The sequence below is a fragment of the Canis lupus genome, chromosome 8, assembly GCF_011100685.1.
Source record: "Canis lupus familiaris isolate Mischka breed German Shepherd chromosome 8, alternate assembly UU_Cfam_GSD_1.0, whole genome shotgun sequence".
NCBI classification, from domain to species: domain Eukaryota; kingdom Metazoa; phylum Chordata; class Mammalia; order Carnivora; family Canidae; genus Canis; species Canis lupus.
The window spans coordinates 8,389,967-8,411,093 of NC_049229.1; the positions used below are offsets into that span (position 1 = coordinate 8,389,967).

At 41.4% G+C, this 21,127-nt stretch overlaps 1 protein-coding gene across 1 annotated transcript; it reads left to right on the forward strand.

Moving 5' to 3' along the window:
- Positions 1-17,288: 17,288 nt before the first annotated feature.
- On the forward strand, positions 17,289-18,961 carry LOC119872799. Its single transcript, XM_038544079.1, has 2 exons — positions 17,289-17,607; positions 18,390-18,961. Exons 1-2 carry the CDS (start codon positions 17,289-17,291, stop codon positions 18,959-18,961), a joined length of 891 nt encoding a protein of 296 aa, XP_038400007.1.
- Positions 18,962-21,127: the final 2,166 nt, after the last annotated feature.

The window sequence follows — 21,127 nt, forward strand, 5'->3', positions numbered from 1 at the left end:
AATGTGGGACTCGATCCTACACCTCGGGATCATGTCCTGAGCCGAAAGGTGGACACTCAACCGCTGAGCCACCCAGTTATCCCTAAAATAATTAAATTAAAAAAAAAAAGAAAGGTCTTAGGTGGGAAACAAAAGCAAAAATGAACTATTGGGATTTCACCAAGATAGGAAGATTTTGCACAGAAAAGGTAACAGTTGTCAAAACCAAAAGTCAACCTACAGAATGGGAGAAGATATTTGCAAATGTCTTATCAGATAAAGGCCTACCTGGTATCCAAGATCTATGAAGAACTTACCAAGCTCAACATCCAAAAAACAAATAACCCAGTCAAGAGATGGGCAGAACACATGAACAGACATCTATCCAAGGAAGACATACAAATGTCCAACAGACACATAAAAAATGCACAACATCACTTGGCATCAGGGAAATACAAATCATAACCACAAGGAGATACCACCTCACACTGGTCAGAATGGCTAAAATTAATATTCAGCAAACAACAAATGGTGAGGATGCAAAGAAAGGGGAACCCTCTTACACTGTTGGTGGGAATACAAGCTGGTGCAGCTACTCTGGAAAACAGTATGGAGGTTCCTCAAAAAGTTAAAAGTAGATCTACCCTATGACCCAGCAAATCCACTACTAAGTACTTACCCAAAGGGCAAAAACATAGTGATCTGCAGGGGCATCTGCACCCCAGTGTTTATAGCAGCAATTTCCACAATAGCCAAGCTATAGAAAGAGCTGAGATTTCCAAGGACAGATGAATGGATAAAGAAGTGACAGATGAATGGATATATACATATATATAATGGGATATTTTCAACCATCAAAAAAATGAAATCTTACAATTTGCAATGATGTGAATGGAACTAGAAGGTATTATGCTAAGCAAAATAAGTCAGAGAAAGACAATTATATGATTTCACTTCTATGTGGAATTTAAGAAACAAAACAGAGGATCATAGGGGAAGGGAGGGAAAATAAGATGGAATCAGAGAGGGAGAAAAACCATAAGAGGCTGTTAACTATAGGCAAAAAACCGAGGGTTGCTGGGGGAAAGGTGGGGGCGGGGGGGACAGGGTAACTGAGTGACGGGCATTAAGACGGGCACATGATTCAATGAGCACTGGGTGTTATATGCAACTGATGGATAACTGAACACTATCTCTAAAACTAATGATACAATGTATGTTAATTACATGGATTTAAATAAAATTTAAAAAAAGAAAAAAGGTCTTAGGTAATATGTTAGTGAAATAGCCTGGTATACTCAGGAGAAATATATTATGGTCTTAGTTCCACCAAAAATAATGGTAAAGATACTAAGTAATAAAAAAAATCACACTATGTAATCTTTAAAAATAAATTTATGAAGTATGCTAAGAAAGAATAACAATTAAGAACATATTCACTAATTCTGATAACCAATTTCTCTTCTTGAAGGCACTGATACCCTTTACTTATATGTTAAAGACAATAAATGCCAGTCACTATTCTAAAAGCTTTAAGACCAATTTACTTTATCCCCATAATAATTCCATGTTATTGTTGTTTTATAGTTCTTTGTCTACAGATGAGGAAACTGAGGCACAGAGATTAAGGAATTTGTCCTACATTCCCTGGTAAGTAAGAGTCCCTCTTACTGTCAAACTGCAGTTTTCTATCAACGCATTGGTAGTTGTTACATCACTTAGAGGCCCCAACCAGTAAGGTTTTTTTGTTGTTGTTTATCATCAATTTCTCTCTCTCTACTGGACGACTTCTATCAGCAATAAAACATACTTTTTCTTTTTAAAAACGATAAAAAAAAAAAACCCCTTTCTCGGATCCATGTTTCCCTAACTAATGCCTCTTCTATCATTTCTCTTTTCACAAAACCGCTCAATAAATCGTCTACACTCTATCTCATAGTCTTCTCTTTTCCATTCATTTTTAGTGATCACTCAAGAGACTTTCATCTCCACCATTCTAACGAATCTGTTGCCCTCATGGCCACCAATGACCTCCATAGTGCTAAGTCAAATCAATTTTTTGTCGTTATCTTACTGGCCCATCGGCAGCACTTGCTACAATTGACCACTCACACTCCATTCTTTGGTTTCTAAGTCACTGTGTACTCTTGGTTTTTAATCTAACCTCAGCTAGTGCTTTTTCTCTCTCCTGTTCATTCTCCCCTTTTCCCTAACCTCTAAAATTAGAGTCTGCTGGACCCAGTCCTTGGTCTTCTTCTCTATTTAATATTCCATTTGTGATCTCATCTAGCCTAACTGGCTTTAAATGTCTTCTATTTATGTGAAACACTCACAAATTTGTATCTCCAGCCAAGACCTAATTATGAACTCCAGACTCATATCCAACTGTCATTTGACATTTCCACTCAGATGTCCACTACACATCTCAAACTTACCATAACCAAAACCAGTAATCTGATGTCATATCCAAACCTGAAGCCCTCAAAGTCTCCTCATTCTCAGTCATCTGAAACTCTAGTTTTCTCATTGTTCAAGCCAAAAGTTTTCTAATCAATGTTGACACCTCTTTTTCACATCCCATCAGGCAAATATATAGACTCTACCTTCAAATTACCTACAAAACACAAACTATTTTTTATCACCATTGCTAGTCCAAGGTCCCCATAACTCTCACCTGAAGTTTTGCAATATCTTCTAAATTGTCCACTAGCTTCCCACACTGATACTCCATAATTTGTTCGCCGTAGGGTAGCAGGAGGATTTTTTTTTTAAAGATTTTATGTATTTATTCATGAGAGACACAGAGAGAGAGAGAAGCAGAGACACAGGCAGAGGGAGAAGCAGGCTCCTTGGGATGCAGGACTCAATCTCGGATCCCGGGCTCCATGCACCGGGAGCCCGACCGCAGGACTCGATCCCGGGTCCCCAGGATCGCGCCCTGGGCCAAAGGCAGGCGCCAAACCGCTGCGCCACCCAGGGATCCCCGAGGAATTGTTTTAAAGTGTTGGATTATATTACTCATCTACTCGAAATTCTCCACAATGGCCTTATCTATGCATTTACTTTATTCATATTAAAGTTGAAGTCTGGGCAGCCCCGGTGGCGCAGCGGTTTAGCGCCGCCTGCAGCCTGCGGTGTGATCCTGGAGACCCCGGATCGAGTCCCACGTCAGGCTTCCTGTATGGAGCCTGCTTCTCCCTCTGCCTGTGTCTCTGCCCCTCTCTGTGTCTCTATGAATAAATAAAATCTTTAAATAAATAAAGTTGAAGTCTTTTCAATGACCTACAAAAGTCTATATAATAAATACCCTCCCTTCCATTGTTTCTCATCTCCTCAGTGTTTCGATTCAGCTATACAGACCTCCCTCTCCAGTACTATTGTTGTTTAAAGATGCCACACATGGGGGGCCTGGGTGGCTCAGTCAGTTAAGTGTTTGCCTTCGGCTCAGGTCATGATCCTAGGGTTCTGGGATCGAGCCCTGCTTTGGGCCCTGCATCAGTCTCTCTGTTCTGCCAGGAGCCTGCTTCTCCCTCTCCCTCTGCCAGCCATTCTACTTGTGTGCTCTCTCTCTTTCTCATAAATAATTAAAATAGTTTTAAAAAATAAATAAACATGAGGCATGTTCAACTTCATGGTCTTGCAAGTGCTATTCTTTCTGCCTACAATATACTTCCCCCAGTTACCCACACGATTCATTCTAAATCCTTTGATGTTTGCTCAAATATTACTTCTGTGAAAGGCAAGACTCTAAGACTCTAAGAGGTCCCCAAGATTTCTGCTCCCTGGAATAAAACTCTATAATTGTGTTAATTTTTGACAGCAATAGAAATCCAATACAATCAGTGGTCTCTCCTGGCAAACCTACTGAAAATTTTAAACACTCTCTTTTACAGTCCTTATCCCCTCTATTCTCCATTATATGTTTCATGACGCTAATTTACTTTGTTTATTGCCTCTCTCCAAATGGAACGTAAGCTCTACAAAAGCAAAGTTGTTTATCTGTCTTATTCACTATTTGTTCATCTGGTACATAGCAGAAGTTCAATAAATACGTGTTGATTGAATGAATAAAATTGTTAGACACATGAAAAAAAAAGATGTAATAGTATTCCCCCCAGAATAGTCATTCATTTAACTTATAAGTCAAGTCAAATTAATCATTCATTTAACTTATAAGTCTATATATCCAAAATCTTAGCTAAAGGGACACCTGGGTGGCTCAGCAGTTGAGCGTCTGCCTTGACCCGGGGAGTGATCACGGAGTTTCAGAATCGAGTCCCATATCAGGCTCCCTGTGAAGAGTGTACTTCTACCTCTGCCTATGTCTGTGCCTTATCTCTGTGTCTCTCATGAATAAATAAATAAATAATTTTTAAAATATTAGCTAAATTTGAAGCTTAGTCAACAAAACAGTAGTATTTAACTTACCTCTGGATGTGTAAAATACTATTATCTTTATTATTAAAAGCAATGAAAAAATCTTTAAAATTCATAAAGTTGAATACAATAAGCAATAATGCAAGTGGTAAATGTTTATTTTGTGCTTATCATTTTCCTATTGTGTAAGTACCCTCTTTATAAGTTTAAGTTATTTTGTCCTCATAAAAACATCATGAGATAGTTACCATTATTATTCTCATTTTACACTTAGTGAAACTATAGCACAGAGAGGTTTAATAATTTACCCAAGGTCACATACCTAGAAAGTGATGGAATCCGATTCAAAGCCTGGCAGTGTAACTCTAGAGCTTGAGTTTTCTAGCCACCATGCATTTAAACTTTGAGGTTTCAACATCATTAACTTTTGAACAGTTGAGTATATGTAACATTTATATTTTTCTATAACCAAAAGTATAAATTGAAAAGATCAATGAAAATTTGCAAAACATATTTGAGCCAGATGACAAAGGGTTAATATTTTTAATTAAAAAAACTCTGAAAAGTTAATAACAAAAGCACAATATTGTAACTAAAATAAAAGATTAAACAGCACAAAAATAGACAAAATACATAAAGATACATTACAGAAGAAGAAATAAAAAATGTAAATAATACTCGAAAAAAATACTTTAATCTTGATGGTAAGATAAAAAAAAATACACATTAAAGCAAGTTTTAGATATATTTTTCCTCTTCAACTTACAAAAGAAAAGTTAATATTTAATAATGGTTCAATAAGACACATACTTTAACAGATTGCCAGTGTAAGAAAATTCATACTGTGAGACCCAAAATATCCATCCCCTAAAAAAAATCTATTAAAAGGAAATAGAGTTCTGGAAACATCTCAAGTCATTTTAATGATGAAAAAGTAGAAACAACCTAAATGTAAATCAATTCATAAATTAATATAAACATGTTGATCCATAAATTAATAGCAGTTTTCAAAAATCAAAATTGTGATGGGGAAATGCTGATGGTAAAACATTGAATCAAAAAAGGCAGAACACAAAGCATACACACAGGACCATTTGAATTGTTTAAAATGTACCATATAGTATTGTACATTTATACATAGGAAAAGGCCCAACTTTTAAAAATTATGTAAAATGATAAGTGAGGTTACCTCTGGGTTTGTTTTATTTTATTTTATTTTATTTAGATTTTATTTATTTATTTGAGAGAGAGAGCACGTGCACAAGTAGGGAGAGGGGCAGAGAGAGAAGGAGAAGCAGACTCCCCCCTGAACAGGGAGCCTGATATGATGCTGGATCCCAGGACCCCAGGATCATGGCCTGAGCTGAAGGCAGACATTCAACCAACTGAGCCATCCAGGCATCCTTCTGGGTTCGTTTTAATAGGTGATTTGTATTTATTTTCATACTGGAAATTTTTGTATAGTGAGTCGTGTTAAGCCAAAATTAGAAGTAAGCAAAAATTAAAGATTTTATAAAATATTTTATTAAAAAATATACACTTCTAACTGATATATAAGGACAGAAGAGACTTTAGATTCTTACCTACTGCCTTGATCTGCAAGGTGCAGATAGTGGCATGTCTGCCTAGTAGACCATACCATAACACTACACCATAATAACAAAACTAGAAAGTTCCACTCAGAAAAACCTCCAAGGGAAGAATAAAGCTTCTCACCCAACAATCCAGAATCAGTTTTATATTAGGAAGATTTTTCCAAAATATGGACTATTTTTTCTTTTAATATAAAGATATTACTTAGAAACCCTGAGATTTCTTAGAATTCCTATCAAAAATTAAAGAGTTTCCAGCAATTATTTTTCAAATATCTGAGAACATGCTGAAATTTATAATTGTCCTATTATAAAATTTCTTTGTAATCATATGGTTCTTCACATTGTTGTAGACAATCTGTATTTTTTTTTCTTTTTTTTTCTTTTATTTTATATTTATGATAGGCACACAGTGAGTGAGAGAGAGGCAGAGACATAGGCAGAGGGAGAAGCAGGCTCCATGCACCGGGAGCCCGACGTGGGATTCGATCCCGAGTCTCCAGGATCACGCCCTGGGCCAAAGGCAGGCGCCAAACCGCTGCGCCACCCAGGGATCCCGACAATCTGTATTTTTACTAGACATATCTTCCCAAGAAGCTATGCTGTCATTGTACCTAAATTCATTTCAAAGCAGATAAGGAAATACCACATTGCATACGATTATGAGATGTACATATTTTAATATCTATGAAGTGTGGATGCACCTCACAGTTTATGGCATGTCACAGAAAATTTGCAGCACTTGTTTTCCTTCATGATCTATAAAACAATGGCGCACCTTACAATGGACAATGTATTCAATTCAATTAAACAAACGAACCCCTCACCTCTTCCATTTGATCACTTCTAGTCAATAATCTAAACACCTAAATGCCAAACCCTTTATAATTTAAGAACATCCTTTAAGTGCAGAGCTCTTCTCTCAAAAATGATAAACTACCTAACCTGACCAAAAAGAATCGGTTTCTGGTGCAAAGAACAAGGGGGACATATACCAAAGTGCTGTTTCATAGGGTCAGTGCAAGGAAAGTACCCATGCAACTTTATAACATGTTAAATGACCTTTACAGGTTAGTCATGAATGATATGGAAAGATTGTTGACACCTATGGCCAAAGACATTTTTTAATGTGTCAGGCCTGGCTCTGGCTGAGATTCTGAAACTAGACCACTAAGCTCACTATGAAAGAAGAGTATGAAACCATCTAAACTTCATATTCAACTAGGAGAGCTAGAAGCTGCTTTTCTAACAAGGAGTTAATACATCTCCAGCAGATGGCTCAGAACTTGGGTGAGGGGTACAGCATTATTCCTGAGGAAGGACAGGCAACTTAATGCAACCCTAGGTTCCTGATAACACACTCACAACAACTCTTCAACCAATATAGCACTTAAAAACACGTATATGTGCGCAACTAATGCCAATACTACTTTGTTATTTGTTTTGTTTTCTTTCCAAACAAATTGTTTTTTCCAAACAAATTTTTTACCTGGGACAAACACTCATTTCAAACAGGCCTGGTACAGAAGAGAAGACCGCGTAATTATACCTGCTTCACTGTGACTGATCATTCTGCCATACAGGGAAGGAAAAACTCATTCCATTTGGCCAGTGGTATCTCTTAGAGCTAACCTGGGGGGAAAAGTAAAAGATATAGAAAGAAAACGTAATAAAAACAAAGGGGGAAGGAAAGATAGTAACGAAGCCCATCATCAAGGGCACCAGTAGCATAGGCTTCTGTGACAGCTATTACAGGGGGTCACAAGGTGGCAACCACCAAGACACTCTAACAGAACAGAAGATTGTAATAGAATCAAAAGAGAGATCCATATACTCATCTGCGTCAATTATTTTTATAGGCCCCTACTATATTCACAGCCAATTCATGAATGAATGAATGAATGAATGAATGAATGAATGAATGAAAACCACTGAATATTTGTAGCATACACAGCCCCTATTAAGCTCTAATTATGCCTCTCTTAATCTTAATACCAACATTCTTAAAAACATGGAATCATTATATTTATGATAGGAGATAGCTATGGTAATGCTGTATTACAAAAGAGTATTTTGCTTATTCATTTGTTTAATGTTTATCTTTCCCAACTAAGAAGCAAGCTCAATAAAGGCAGAGCATCATTTTGTTTTGTTTTGTTTTGTTTTGTTTTGTTTTGTTTTGCTTTGCTTTGTTTTGCAGGGGGGTTTGGGTTTCCTTTTTCCAATGCAGTATTCTCTGCACCAAGAATAGTGTCTGGCATATATCATAATATATGTAATGCCTGATAGATATTTTTTGAATAAATGAGAATGTGTACATATTACCTAGGGGTTTCGTAAAATTCACTGTATCTTTATAACATTCAAGATAAAATGTTTGATATTCCTTAAGATTGAGTCAGTACAGCAAGTTCAGAAGTTTATGGCCTAGTCTCATGTCAGCTGACATATATTTCTGCTTGATAATTAAACAGAAGGTTAATATTTTCAAGAAGTCCTTCCAAACACTCTATCACAAATACTTTGATAGTTAGCTACACTCCTTCACAGCCCAATCAGCAAACTTGTAGGACATGAGAATGTGGGATATAAGCAGCCACAGAGGGTCTGGGTTCTATTTTGAAGTGATACAAAAACCAACTGGTGGTTAATAAAGCTCCCCTATCTTTCATTTGGAGCCAGAGATGCTCTGGGTTAGCACAGATGCAGAAGGCTAGCTAGCTCTAGTGGCTGAATGCCAGTGGAGGGCAGCAGAGAGCCATTTGAGAGACAATACATTCAAGAGGAAGATTTAACAGCTCCCAGCTGAGACTACGGTCCTTAGCCAGATCTACACAGTGCTACTCAAGAGGCAGCCCATTGGAAAACCAAGCCACAGGGTAGCCATTAACAGAGGAAGCCAAGAAGCAAAGGAGATGGGCAGGAAACAACACCAGAATACTCAGGATAATCTGGACTCCCAACTAAGCATAACTCTGAGGAGCCATCGATTCAGACAGTGATCTCTCTCCCGAGCTGCTGAAACAGATGATGTCTTACATCCATTGTAACTCCAAAACCTTGGATCCCAAGACATTAACAATATGTTTTGAGTATAATATTTTTGCAAAGATTACCTCTCCTGTAGAAAAACATAGTATTATGCTAATAACATAAATTGTTAGTATGAGGAGGATAAAATCATACATGAATGAAGAGTAACGAGCACAGACTCTCTCATGTTCAAGGGGTCCCTAGGATCCTCTAAAAGCTGAAGCTCCTCACACATGTGTGTGTAATCTTAGTGAGGCCTGACAAATGACAACAGGTTCAATCAGTTACCCTGGTCTCAGCGCAAGGGCCCTCACCCTAAGGACAACTAGGAGTGAGATGCAGCCTATCCAAGGCCAAGATTCATGTTCCTTTTCCATATCTCCTTACTGGTGTGAGCTTAGGTGAGTCATTTAGCCTCTCTAGGTCAGTTTCCTCACTTCTAAAATAAAATAAAATAAAATAAAATAAAATAAAATAAAATAAAATAAAATAAAATAAAATAAAATAAAATAAAATAAATAAAATAGGGCAGCCCGGGTGGCTCAGAGGTTTAGTGCTGCCTTCAGCCCAGGTTGTGACCCTGGAGACCCGGGATCAAGTCCCATGTCTGCTCCCCGCATGGAACCTGCTTCTCCCTCTGCCTGTGTCTCTGCCTCTCTCTCTCGTGCTCTGTGTCTCTCATGAAGAAATAAATAAAATCTTTCAAAAAAAAAGTTTAAAAAATAAAATAAAAAAAAACCTGTCTCTACTGGGGAATTCACAGAAGAAAGCATGCCTTGTTAATTTTATACAAATACAGTGTATTTTTATCAGCAGTCTGAGTAGTAGGAAGAGCAGGATGATATGTAAAGAACAACAGAAAAGCATCAAAAACCTAAATCTTTGGCAGATTCAGAATATTCCTTGTAATAAACACTGTTCCTTCTACCAATCCAGGCAGCATAGTTCTGATTCCTCCTGTACATGTCTTCAGCCTCACTGGGACTCAAGTTAAATGATGAGTATATTTGCATTATGGGGTAATAGTTGCCTCCTGTTAACAGTCTTCTCCTTGCTAAACGTGCATAATGATGTTCCAAGGCAGGCAGAAATGGGGGATATTTTACTGTCACCTTCTGAAGGAATTTATTCATAGGGCCACAGAAGCAGGAAGGAAATGTAGGCTGTTTGCAGCCAGAACACTTTGGCTGTGGTCCCCCACCCCCCCCCCAAATTAATAGTAATAATAATCATTACCATAAGGATATGGGAACAAGATAGAGAAACTCAAATACAGCTGCCTCATCTTTGTGTTCAGCTTAGTCCCATTCCTATGCTGTGATTTTTCTGGATGGACCGCAAGAGAGAGCTGGGTGCATGCCAATGCCTGAGTGAATGTTAACTGGAAAGTCTAAGATTTCTGTCATTTTAAAAATCAGACAGAGGGGAAGATTGGAGGGACAGGGAGAAGACAGTTTCATCAATTCTTCCAGTTCTTATTTCTGATAAGATGCCCAACTGAAAATTTCAGAATTGACATCGAAGAGTCACAAATTATAACAAGGGCACCAACAGAGAGTCTTCCCCAATGAAGGCTGACGATGTATTACTTTATAGCTCTTTCTAGCTATAAGGGACAATGGAGGGTTCAACTTTCTCATTTTGCATATGAGGAAACTAAGGTTAAGAGAAGTGGCATGACTAGCTCAAATTCTCCAAGGTGTTAATAACAAGTCCAATTATCTTATTATTTTAGAATACTACCTGGCTAAAATAGCTATCATACCACTCAGTGGCCAGACTCCATAGTAAAAAAAAATAATAATAAAAAATAAAAAAATAAAAAGAACGTTGATCAAAAATAAAATGGAATAAGTAAAATTGGCTTCCTTTAAAGTTACGAAACATGGATCCATATATTCCAGGAGTCATCAGCTGCTTTGCTAATAGGAAATTAAGAACACTTATGCTTCAATGAGTGCATGCACAAACTATGCCTACACACATGGCCAATTTATAAAGTCATAGGGAATGAGATGAATTCTTCTGTTACCTCTGTCTGAAGTGTTAAATGCCAAGCAAATGCTAAAATTGTCATTCTGAAAGGTCTTGGGCCATTGCTAAGTCTCTGCCATTGTTAAAACTTCACCCATGCCCAGATATTCCATTTAATCTTTGCTATATAAAGGAGAGTTGGAGTCCATCTGGAAATGGGAATCGCATTCCTCTGAATTTCAAAATATTTTGAGCAAAGGTGATATAGACAGAGCATACATGTGACAACTTAAAGGAGAGGTTATCCTTAATCAGTTGCCTGATATTGACTAGACAGCAATCTCAAATCAACTAAATGGTTGATCCAGACAAAAGGAAATTTCAGAAACTTCTACCTTTTCCAACTTTACCAAGTATTTATGCATTAATAAATGTGATTATAACTTTGAAAATTGGGAAATTAAAGCACATCCCACAAAATTATTTTTTTTAGAACTGGTATCCTAACATGGAATTTAAAGCAGAAGAATGTTCTTAAAAATTGTAATTGCCCTATGTGCAGATTTGAGGTAAACATCTTTTGCTTTCTGTATATTATTACCATAACATGAACACAGTAAAATATCCATTGATATCAAGAGAATACTGTTTTCCAGACAATCAGGATTTACTAGAAAAAAACACACGATTTCTCTCTCCTGTGAAAAACCTATTCCTCAGGAAACTATCCTACACTCTCATCACTACTATTGAGCATTATGGTCACTAGATGTCGCTGCTGTCGTTTGAATAAGATTTTCTTCCTGCTTCCAAAAAAAAAAAAATTCTTATGGTTTTGGGAATTGCTTTTTATTGTTGTTGAGATTTTGGTAAGTGGGTGCTATTTTATATATTAATGAATGCAGATCACTTATTTCTCAGATGAGAAGAGAAAGAATTAGAGTGCTGAAGCAACTTGCCTAAGAATCCGTAGGTAGAGAGTTGGTAGACACAGAGCTAAAACACTCTCTTCTCATGTCTATACTTTATAGGCTTTTAAAAAGCAAAAATGTTCCAGAGGGGAGACATGAAGACAATCATCTTTTTAAACTAAGACCCCATGAATGAAATGTCCTACACAGTAAGTCAGTTTTGTTGTATTTTCTCCCTGATGGCCTCCTTGGAACTAGATACCTATGAATCATGAAAACACATGATTTTCCCAGGCCAGAATTTAAAAGTAAGAGAACATGACAAAAGCCGTATCTAGGCTCAGGTGATTCCTCCCTTCAGAGTCTCCTCCATAAAGCTGTTAAAACTAGACAAACATACAAGACACACAACAACACAAACAGTTCTAGACAGAGAGCATCTCCAACCCAGCTTTTCAGCCAGCAGGAAAGAAAACCAGCAGTTTTCTTCAGAAAGCTAGAGCTAAGAAGGATACAGAGCAATCCTGAGCTGCTTTCACAGATGAAGTGAGGAAGAAGAAAGGAAAGATGACAGAGGCAACCAAGTGCCATGGTTGAAGCTTCCATTTATTTCTGCTCCTAAGGGAAAACCAAAAATTCACAATCTCTTGGGAGGGTTGGCAGGCAAGAGATAGAGGAAGGAGCTCTCACACACTTGCTCAAAGTTGTTGGACCCCCTTTTCTCAGCCCCCGGAGTGGGAGGGAGGAATTGACGTGCCCTGAAAAGAAAAGAAAAAGGAGCCAGCATCGAGACCAGCCTTGGGAAAATCTCCACAGATGAGCATTTTTGTTGCGTTAAGTGGCCCGCATTAGCAGCCTAAACACGTAGGGGAAGGCTAACATCGCTTGTTAATATGATGCGGGAGAGCAATGATAGAACTGGCATTTGAGAGTGGAAGCGCCAGTTGTACATTAAACAAAATGAGACATTTTTGAGGATTTAAGTTCTTAGGGCTTGGGCGGAGTGAGTTTTGGGGCGTGCCTCGTTCCATAGGCCAGGCATGTACTAGGACATCAGTTTGAGGGGCTTGTTATTTTGTAGATTGTACACACACACACACACACACACACGCACACATTTATTTCAACTACCTTTAAAACAATAATTCTATAGTATGAAAAAAAGCTTCTTAGTCCCTGGTTCTGAAGTTGCCTCTGGAGGAGAGGAGAGGAAGAGTGAGCCCCAGGATATCTCCTTTAAACTCCAGCGCTGGGACTGAGGACTGACACACCGCAGTTCTGAAACTCTGCATAAAAATGGTCACCTCCACCCTCTCTAGCTGCTGCTTTTCTCTTTCACCCACAGAGATGGGGTAGGGATGTGGACAGGAATACGGATAGGGATAGGAGAGGAGGGAGAGGAGGAAGAGAGAGAAGAGGGAAGGGAAAGGTGAGAAATTGAGAAAAAACGGGGGGGGAAAAAAGAAGGAAGGGGTGACAGAAGAAATTAAACCCAACCGAATTCCATTTATTTATGAGGTTTTTTTTTTTTTTTTCTCCCCCCAAACGAATTCAACTTGCTTGTTCCCTCCTCGCCTTTCCAGCAAACTTCCAGTTTTAACAGTATTCCAGCAATACATGAAAGCAAAACAAAACAAAACTTGGGACGGGTTGGGGGGTGGAAATGCCCGAAAGCCCGCGCGCTGATGTCAACAGTCTGCTCGCTGCTCGGGTGTCAACCAGCCGGGAGCGCACGGATCACCCTCGGGTGTCAACCAGCCGGGAGCGCACCGATCACCCTCGTCACTTTTCTTGCCACAGCCTCGTTTAGCATCTCCTTTCTCCAAGATTGGCTTGAGAGCAGCGAGGCAAGATGAGGGAGTGAGGTTGGCTTTTTCTTCGAAAGAAGCCGACAGGATCCACCGAGACTAAAATATAGCAAGGCCCCTGGTCCCTGCGGGCCCAGCCTCTGAGTTCCCCGCGCACTGAGAAAGTTTTTCGAAACTCCGCGACTCAGTGTAAAGACCCGGGCGGGGGGCGGCGGGAGGGGGGGTTCTCCTGGGTTGGTCTCCCAGGCCACAGGGGTCACCCATCCAAACCTATCCTCCCCTTTAATGCCTTTACCTCAGTACATCAAGCAACCCATTTGGAAAAATCGAAGGACCCTTTGGGCTCCGAGAGCGGATTAGAGAGAGCCGGGATCTCAGACCTTCGTGCTCGGGGGTGGAGGGGAGCAGGGAGTGACGGAGAAGCCGGGAAACCCCTCCCGCAGTTAGCAACCGGCCGGCACAGGAACCCGGGCTGTTTTCTCTAAGGAAGCCCTACAAAAGCACTGGAATGTGGTGGGGTCGGCATCAGACGTTGCTTTACGAGGCCCGAATTCGGGCTGCTCTAGGCGAATTTTGGATAAAAGTGGATTATCGCTCCAGCCCCAAATATCCCCTGACCTGTTTCCCAACGCGCTCTGGCGCTTTGCTGGGAGAGCACCGCGCTGCCGGAGACTTGGCGCTTCTGTCAATTGCACAGAGCAATTACTAAGAAAATATTGTGACGATGTTGTAGGGCGGAAGGGGATGTGAGGGGGTGTGGGAGGGGGGAGTTAGTTTGGAGAGCGATTTGCAAAGGAATATTAAGTTTGATTCCCGAGGTCACGGCGGGAAAACGGGTTGGCGTTGGGTGAGCTGCAGAGCTCTTCCTCTAGGGGGCGGACGTTGGTACCGACAACAGGCGGGTGCTGACTCCAAACACAGGATTAAGCTCCTTGCTGGTTAAAAAAAATAATAATAATAGTAATAATATAGAGGTGTGGGGCTGTTTTTCCCCCTTTTGGATATTTATTTATTGTAGGGAAAAGTCATTGATTTTCCTAAGCAAACTGTGTTTCTCCTTCACTTGGTGGAAAATAAAAACTGTTTGAATAAATAAGTTATTTCTGAACATTTTGTTGTCAAAGTGTTAAATGTTCCCGTCATTTTTATTCAAACACTAACATGATTACAGCCAATTATATATTCACCAGTGTTCTTTATTTTAGAGTAATTGTACTTGTCACTAATAAAACAGAGGCATAATGGATCGCTACTGTTCTGGATTTTCAAGCAATTTTGTGTAATTTGATTGAATTATACATCTTATCTGCTACTTTTTTATTTTTATATTTGGGGATCCTATTTTCTTGAAAATTGCAGCTCTATGCTTGTTTTGTTGTTTCTCCAGTAACGTACACTTCGGTAACACTGATAAATAGAAAGAGTCCTTTTCAAATGTCGAAAATCAGCTGTTTCTTTCTCCACCCCTATCCCCACCCCCTCTCTGCACTTCAGCGCGGGGAAGACCTGAACTCTGGCTGCCAGGCAGTCTGAACCAGTGGTTGCGCTCACCCGAAAAGTCCAGCGCCAAGACAGACTCCCCATTCACCCCAAAGGCAGCAGTCTCCCTGCCTGGAGTCTTTGGGGTTTTGTGTCTTTCCTGTAATGATACTGTTGGGTGTCTGGAGCTTCAAACATGCCAAGACAAGCCGACCATGGGTTCAGTTCATGTGCAATATGTATCAAGGGAAAGAGTATGCACATCACAGCCGAAAGATAAACTGTATATATTACTCCAATTACACAACCCCCAAATGTCCTACTTACCCAGCCACCGTCACCGGGAAACCCCTACCCAGCTCATAATTACAATTATCTGTCTACTCGCCTATGTTCTTTTTGGTTTCAGATATACCAAGAGAACTGGGATCAATAGTTTCTCCCTCCTTTTTTTAGAGACAATCCCAATAAAAAACATACATGAAAAGACACAAACATCTACCCAGTGTTCACATATCTGAGCAAATCAAGAAATAAACGTGACAGCAGACAGACTGGACATAGGATTTTAAGAGACCATCTCTGCGACTGGAAGGACACAGAATGTGCAATTCTTTTCCCAGTAAATCCCTCCAGTTCTTAGGACGCGACTCAAACGCCCCGCTAGGAGCTGCAGCTGCGAGATTGAGCCAAAGGCTCTGACAAGTGCCTTGTGTATGACCCAATATTTATCAATAACAACAACAACAAAATCAAGTGAAACCAAGGCTGGAGATTTTGAACTGCTTCTAAAGCCCTGGCGTGGATACGCACGTGGGCGAAAAACATCGCTGAGGATGGGTTGGCTCCATTTGTCCGCCCTGGGGAGCAATCTTAGGGCAAAATCTACGGCTAATTGATCCCAACCAGCCACACTATCAGCTGAAAATGCTTCAGCAGACAAAGAATGAGGAGTGTGTGCTAAAGATACTCTAAACGTTTTTCAAGTAAATCGCGGTGCGTAATCAATAGCGTGTACGTACATATAAATGGGGAAAGGGAATTACTTCTAATTAATGAGAAAAATAATGTTTCATGTGTGACTCCAGACTTCTTTAAAAACCTAGTGTCTCCGATCCTTTGACTGTGCTGTGGTCGGACTTCCACAAACCCCGCGGGCCCAGTTCAGGGTACGGAGCTGGAGAGCAGACACCCGGCCCAATCAGGGGCCGTCCTCTCATCTTCTGGGCTGTTTACTCCAAGGCCAAAGGGTAGGCTGCTTGGGCAGCGGTCCCAGCGCAGCTCTCGGTGTGGCGCGCGGCCGCCGAGGCAGCAGTTGGGACAGCTCCGGGGCGAGCCCTGCGCCGCTCAGCTCCTCGACTGCGCGCCGCCGCCGCCTGCCAGCTTCACACGCTGCTTTCCAAAGGAGCTGGGCTTTTTCAACGTTTCCACCTCCTTGGGGCCTCATCTATCTTATCTAGCAAGTTCACGCTCCAAAGAGAAAAGAAAAGAGGGAAAAACAAGAAAACCTCTTCGCCGTGGTGATTCACGGTTCACAGGCTCACGAGCCAAACTTTGCCGACCGTGCCTTTCCCGTGAACACCACTTTCTCTCCTGCGTGCCTTAGGACAAGCCCAGAAGGAAGATACTACAATTGGTAAACAAGAATCTAGGATTGTGTTTCAGAATAAAAGTGACCATCCCCACGCCCCCACTACCTTTGTCGTAGATTCTGCAACCGAGGAGTCGGGTTGTTTTGTTTCCACCCGCTAACGGAAACCTGTTCCTGGCGCGAGTCTGCGTCTAGCTTGCCCGGGCCGCTCCTCGCCTCCCAGGATGCGGCTCCTTGCAAAGGGCAGGAGGGAGATCGGGCTATCACTGGGCTCCCCTACTGGGTTCAACGCCCCTTGCGTGTAACTGAATATTTGAATCAACTTCACCTACCCGTGCCCTAATCTTTAACTCGGAGCTGTGCTTTATACAAATGATAAGCTTAAAACCATTAACCGGTCTCTATTTTCTTTTTTTCCGCCTTCAGCGTAGCAGATGACCTCTTGGCCCAAAAATATTGATCTGTGTGCGTGCCTCCGGCGTGATGTGCAAACACGAGACATCTCGTCTGGAAAGGTAACTATGGGGGGGGGGGGAATCCGGAAATGAAACCTAACAGCAAGTCCTGTGAGCTCCATTGCGCCCGGCAGGCTCGGCGACAAAGGAGCGCGGGGCAGGCGCGCGGGAGTGCGCGGGGAGGCGCGGGGAGGCGCGGGGAGGCGCGGGGAGGCGCGGCGGGCCGGGAGCCGGGACTCCGCGACGCTCCGCGCCGGGACCCCGCCTGGTTGAAGCCTCTCCGGGCGAGCGGGGGAGGGAGAAGATCAGGACCTTTTGGAAACACCGCTCCAATAGTTTCCACCGCTTTTTGGAGGAGGAGGGAGGGGGAAGACCCACAGGAACCGCAGTTCGAGAGTGAGCAGGCAGGTGGGTACGAGATACGCAGGAAGTCAAAACTGGCTCATTGGTTTGTCCATCTGGGTTTCTAGAAAGGGAGCTGATCTATTGGATTAGCAAATAGTTTACTTTCTCTCATTTGACTTTCCCAGTGAGAATGACTCCGTGATGGAGGTTTCTCCGCGTGCCTTTTGGCCTGCCCGCCCCAACGCTTGCAGTTTCTTTTTTTTTTTTTTTTTTCTTTTCTCATTCCTTCACAGACCCTTAGTGGGTAGGAGCATTTTCTCAAACACACTCATCACTCTCTTATACGGACCCTGGGCTGTTCAGTGCCCTTCGTGGACCTTTGAGAGGTGACCACCTAAGAACCGCGATTAACGCAGATCCATCTTTCCTCACAACGACCGGAGTTTGGGGGGCCATTTAGAAGGGTGCTTCAAAATAGAGGAGACTGGATGCACCACAGTCTCCGAAGAGTGCTATAACACTTCCCAAAGTAGATTATTCAGGCTCCTGCGGGAAATCAAATTGAAGCTCCAACTAATTAAGGAGAACGGTGACAGGATAGTTAGAAGCTCAGCATTTTGAGGCCTGTAAGTTCTTCGTTAAGCCTGATATATATTTATGAAGTCTTTCTTTTTCTCCCTTGTTTGATGCCCCACTGATGGAAAATCCATTATCTTGTGTTCTGACTTTCACCAAGCACTGTCCCCTTTCAGATAGACTCCAGGGTTAAAGCTAAAGACAGACCTCCATCGTTCTCATCATTCTCGGTTACCATCACCCTTCCAACTCTTTGTCTTTCGCTGTAGCATTTCCTGACCCTTTGAAGGAAGAGCTGTGCCATTTCCTTGGGCAACTTGAGGACAAAAAGGACCTCTCAGAGCACGCTTGCCCAAAAGGTGTGGGAGCATTTCTCCCGATTGGATCAGTTCAAGAAATGGAACAGGCTTGCCCTCACACTAGCAGGGACTCAACAACTTCTGAAAATTGTCTACCCTCGGAGATCTTAAGGGGGCTGGCAAATAATGGGAAGCAAGTAAAGAGTAGTGGGCATTTTGTATATTTACAAAAAAATGTGTATTTGACTGAAAGACTCGAAGAGACTTTTTTAAAGTCCTTGGCCCTGGGCGATAATACTTCATTGTCTATCTCTCTGTGCCTGGCTCTCCACAAGCTAATATTGGGAAGAGGTTACTCCCGAGTGTATTTTGTTGCAGGGCTCCTGCAGTTTCTTTGGATGAGTGTGTACTTGCCTTCAGAGAGCTTGGAGCCTCTGACAGCATCACGGAAACCTGCCTGTGGAGTCCCAGGGGTCTCCATTCATCCAGCCCTTCTTCTTCTTCCTTTACCTTGGACTTTCTCGCTTCCGAAGCTTCGATAGCTCATACCAGTTAAACATTTCGACTCTCAAATACGAGGCTCTCCCATAGTTTTCTTCTTTTTTTTCTCGAGGTTCTCAAGCAAAATTGCCGGTGCCACAATGTTATGATGGAAGGATGCTGAAATGACAGGCCTAGTAGACGCTTGTCTTAATCATCGGCTTCTTAATTTAGTTTTAGTGCGGTGTGTGTGTGTGTGTGTGTGTGTGTGTGTGTGCTTGTGCGCGCGCACACATGCTCGCACACATGTGCGCGCCCCCGGGGATATTGGGGGTGTGCGCGTGCGCGCTAAGAGCAGCCGCTTGACAACCTGCAGCTCCCTAATGAGTGACGAGGCAGGGCTGCTGCAGAAAAGTAACACTTCCCTGGTGTGAAGACCTCTTACTGAGAAGTTTAGTTCACTACTGTTCTCGCAAACCTAATCGTATAACCTGTAACCAAAACCCACAGAACAAGGATACAACACGCTAAAGAGTAACTTACAATCACTAAATGTTAGCACCATTACCTGCTGTTAGGAAGGGATTGCAGACCTCGGCTCGTCAGTCTCTGGAAATACCTGGATGCCTCTGCATGAGTTCCACTTGTTCCCAAACGTCCTGGGGTCAGGGACTCCCTATGCATCTGCAGGAAGAGAGCTTTAGCCAGAGCTTGGTGCCACTCCAAAGACTCACTGTCCAGGGAGCCAAAAGCAAAGTGGATTTTAGGTAAAAACGGCCTCCCCTCCTTTAACTAGCAGGTAGACAGGAAGAAAGAAGTGAAAAACCGACAGAAAGCGGGAAGGGCTTTAAGGAAGACTTAATGTAACACCGCCAAATGAAAAAAAAATAAATGTGCGGCTCCCTACTCAGAAGCAATAGGCTGTGGATCCTTGGTTATTAATTAAAACTAGAGGTGAAATAATCTAATTCATTTCCCAAGCAATTCTTCTGTTGGAACTGCTGACTCTTTACAAGGCCTGTCCTCTTTTGGGGGGTAGGTGATGGGGTGGGACAGCAGACAGAGAAGGAGAGATGTTTACCACTATATATATACCAGAAAATTATGTTTGTTCTGACTTATGCTTTGATTCCTTAACAGTGTACATTTATAGATGTTTGTGTGTGAGAGATTAAGATTAAGCTGATGACGAGAAACTAGTAGACTGATACAGAATTTGTTTTAGATTTGAGACCACTGGATACCCCTCTGTCTTCTGAAAGTAATCATGGGGACTGAGTGAGGTGGAAATACAGAGTTGGGGCTTCATGTGTTTAGGACAGAGGCCCGAGGTGGACATGGGCAGTCCTTCAAATCCAATTTGCACCCAAATTGACCAGTAGGATTCACAAAGCTCCATCCAGGGACTTTCAACTTGCACAATGCTCTGCCCAAGTACCCCCTCCCCCTCCATTTCATCTAGTAGCAGTTCTAAAAAGAAGCCATTGCTGAGACAAATGTGGGCTGCTGAGTAAATAGTGCGTGTTTTGTTGAACAAGCCTACCCCCACACCTATATATACATTTATATATATATGTATATGTATATGTATACACACACACACACAGAGTACTACTCTATCTCACCATAAAGTCCAATTAAAATTATTAAAAGGTTAATAAAATCACCTCCCCCCAAATTGCAAATGACCTCTGTCATTAGGGAGAAGAGATCTTTAGAGTGATTAAAGTATAAGCTATTTATTCCTACACAAATATCCTATTTTGAGACTTACATCTATGCAATCCTTAAAATAATATAACACATTCTTAATTTGCATGCAAACTATTTTTCCAGTCAATATAAGCTCCTGGCACATCAAACCAGATTATTACAGCTCTCATTAGCAGACCCCCGTTTTCGCTTTTTGAAAGTAAACAAAAGAAAAACTTATTTTCACCTGCTAAAATTTTATACAGGATTACAAAACAATGCACACTCAGCTTTGACCTAAGAAACACCTTTAAAACATTAAAAATTCATCAGTCAGTGCTGGTGTTGTATTCAAGGAATGCTCCTCCAGTTTGCTGCTGAGCTCAGATTTGAATAAAATGTCCAATGTTAACAAACAATACCCACGTTTGGCACTTTGTGTATTAAATTGATCAAACAGATTTTAGGAGGCACAATGCACAATTTGTACAGACCTGATTGAGTTAATATAATATCAGCAAATTTTACATCGAAAT

What these genes read in the sequence shown, in the direction of transcription:
- LOC119872799 (XM_038544079.1), top strand. Translation starts at nt 17,289, where the DNA reads ATGAAACCTAACAGCAAGTCCTGTGAGCTCCATTGCGCCCGGCAGGCT. An exon ending in GTTCGAGAGTGAGCAGGCAG is followed by an intron (nt 17,608 to 18,389) that starts GTGGGTACGAGA and finishes CTTTCGCTGTAG; the next exon opens with CATTTCCTGACCCTTTGAAG.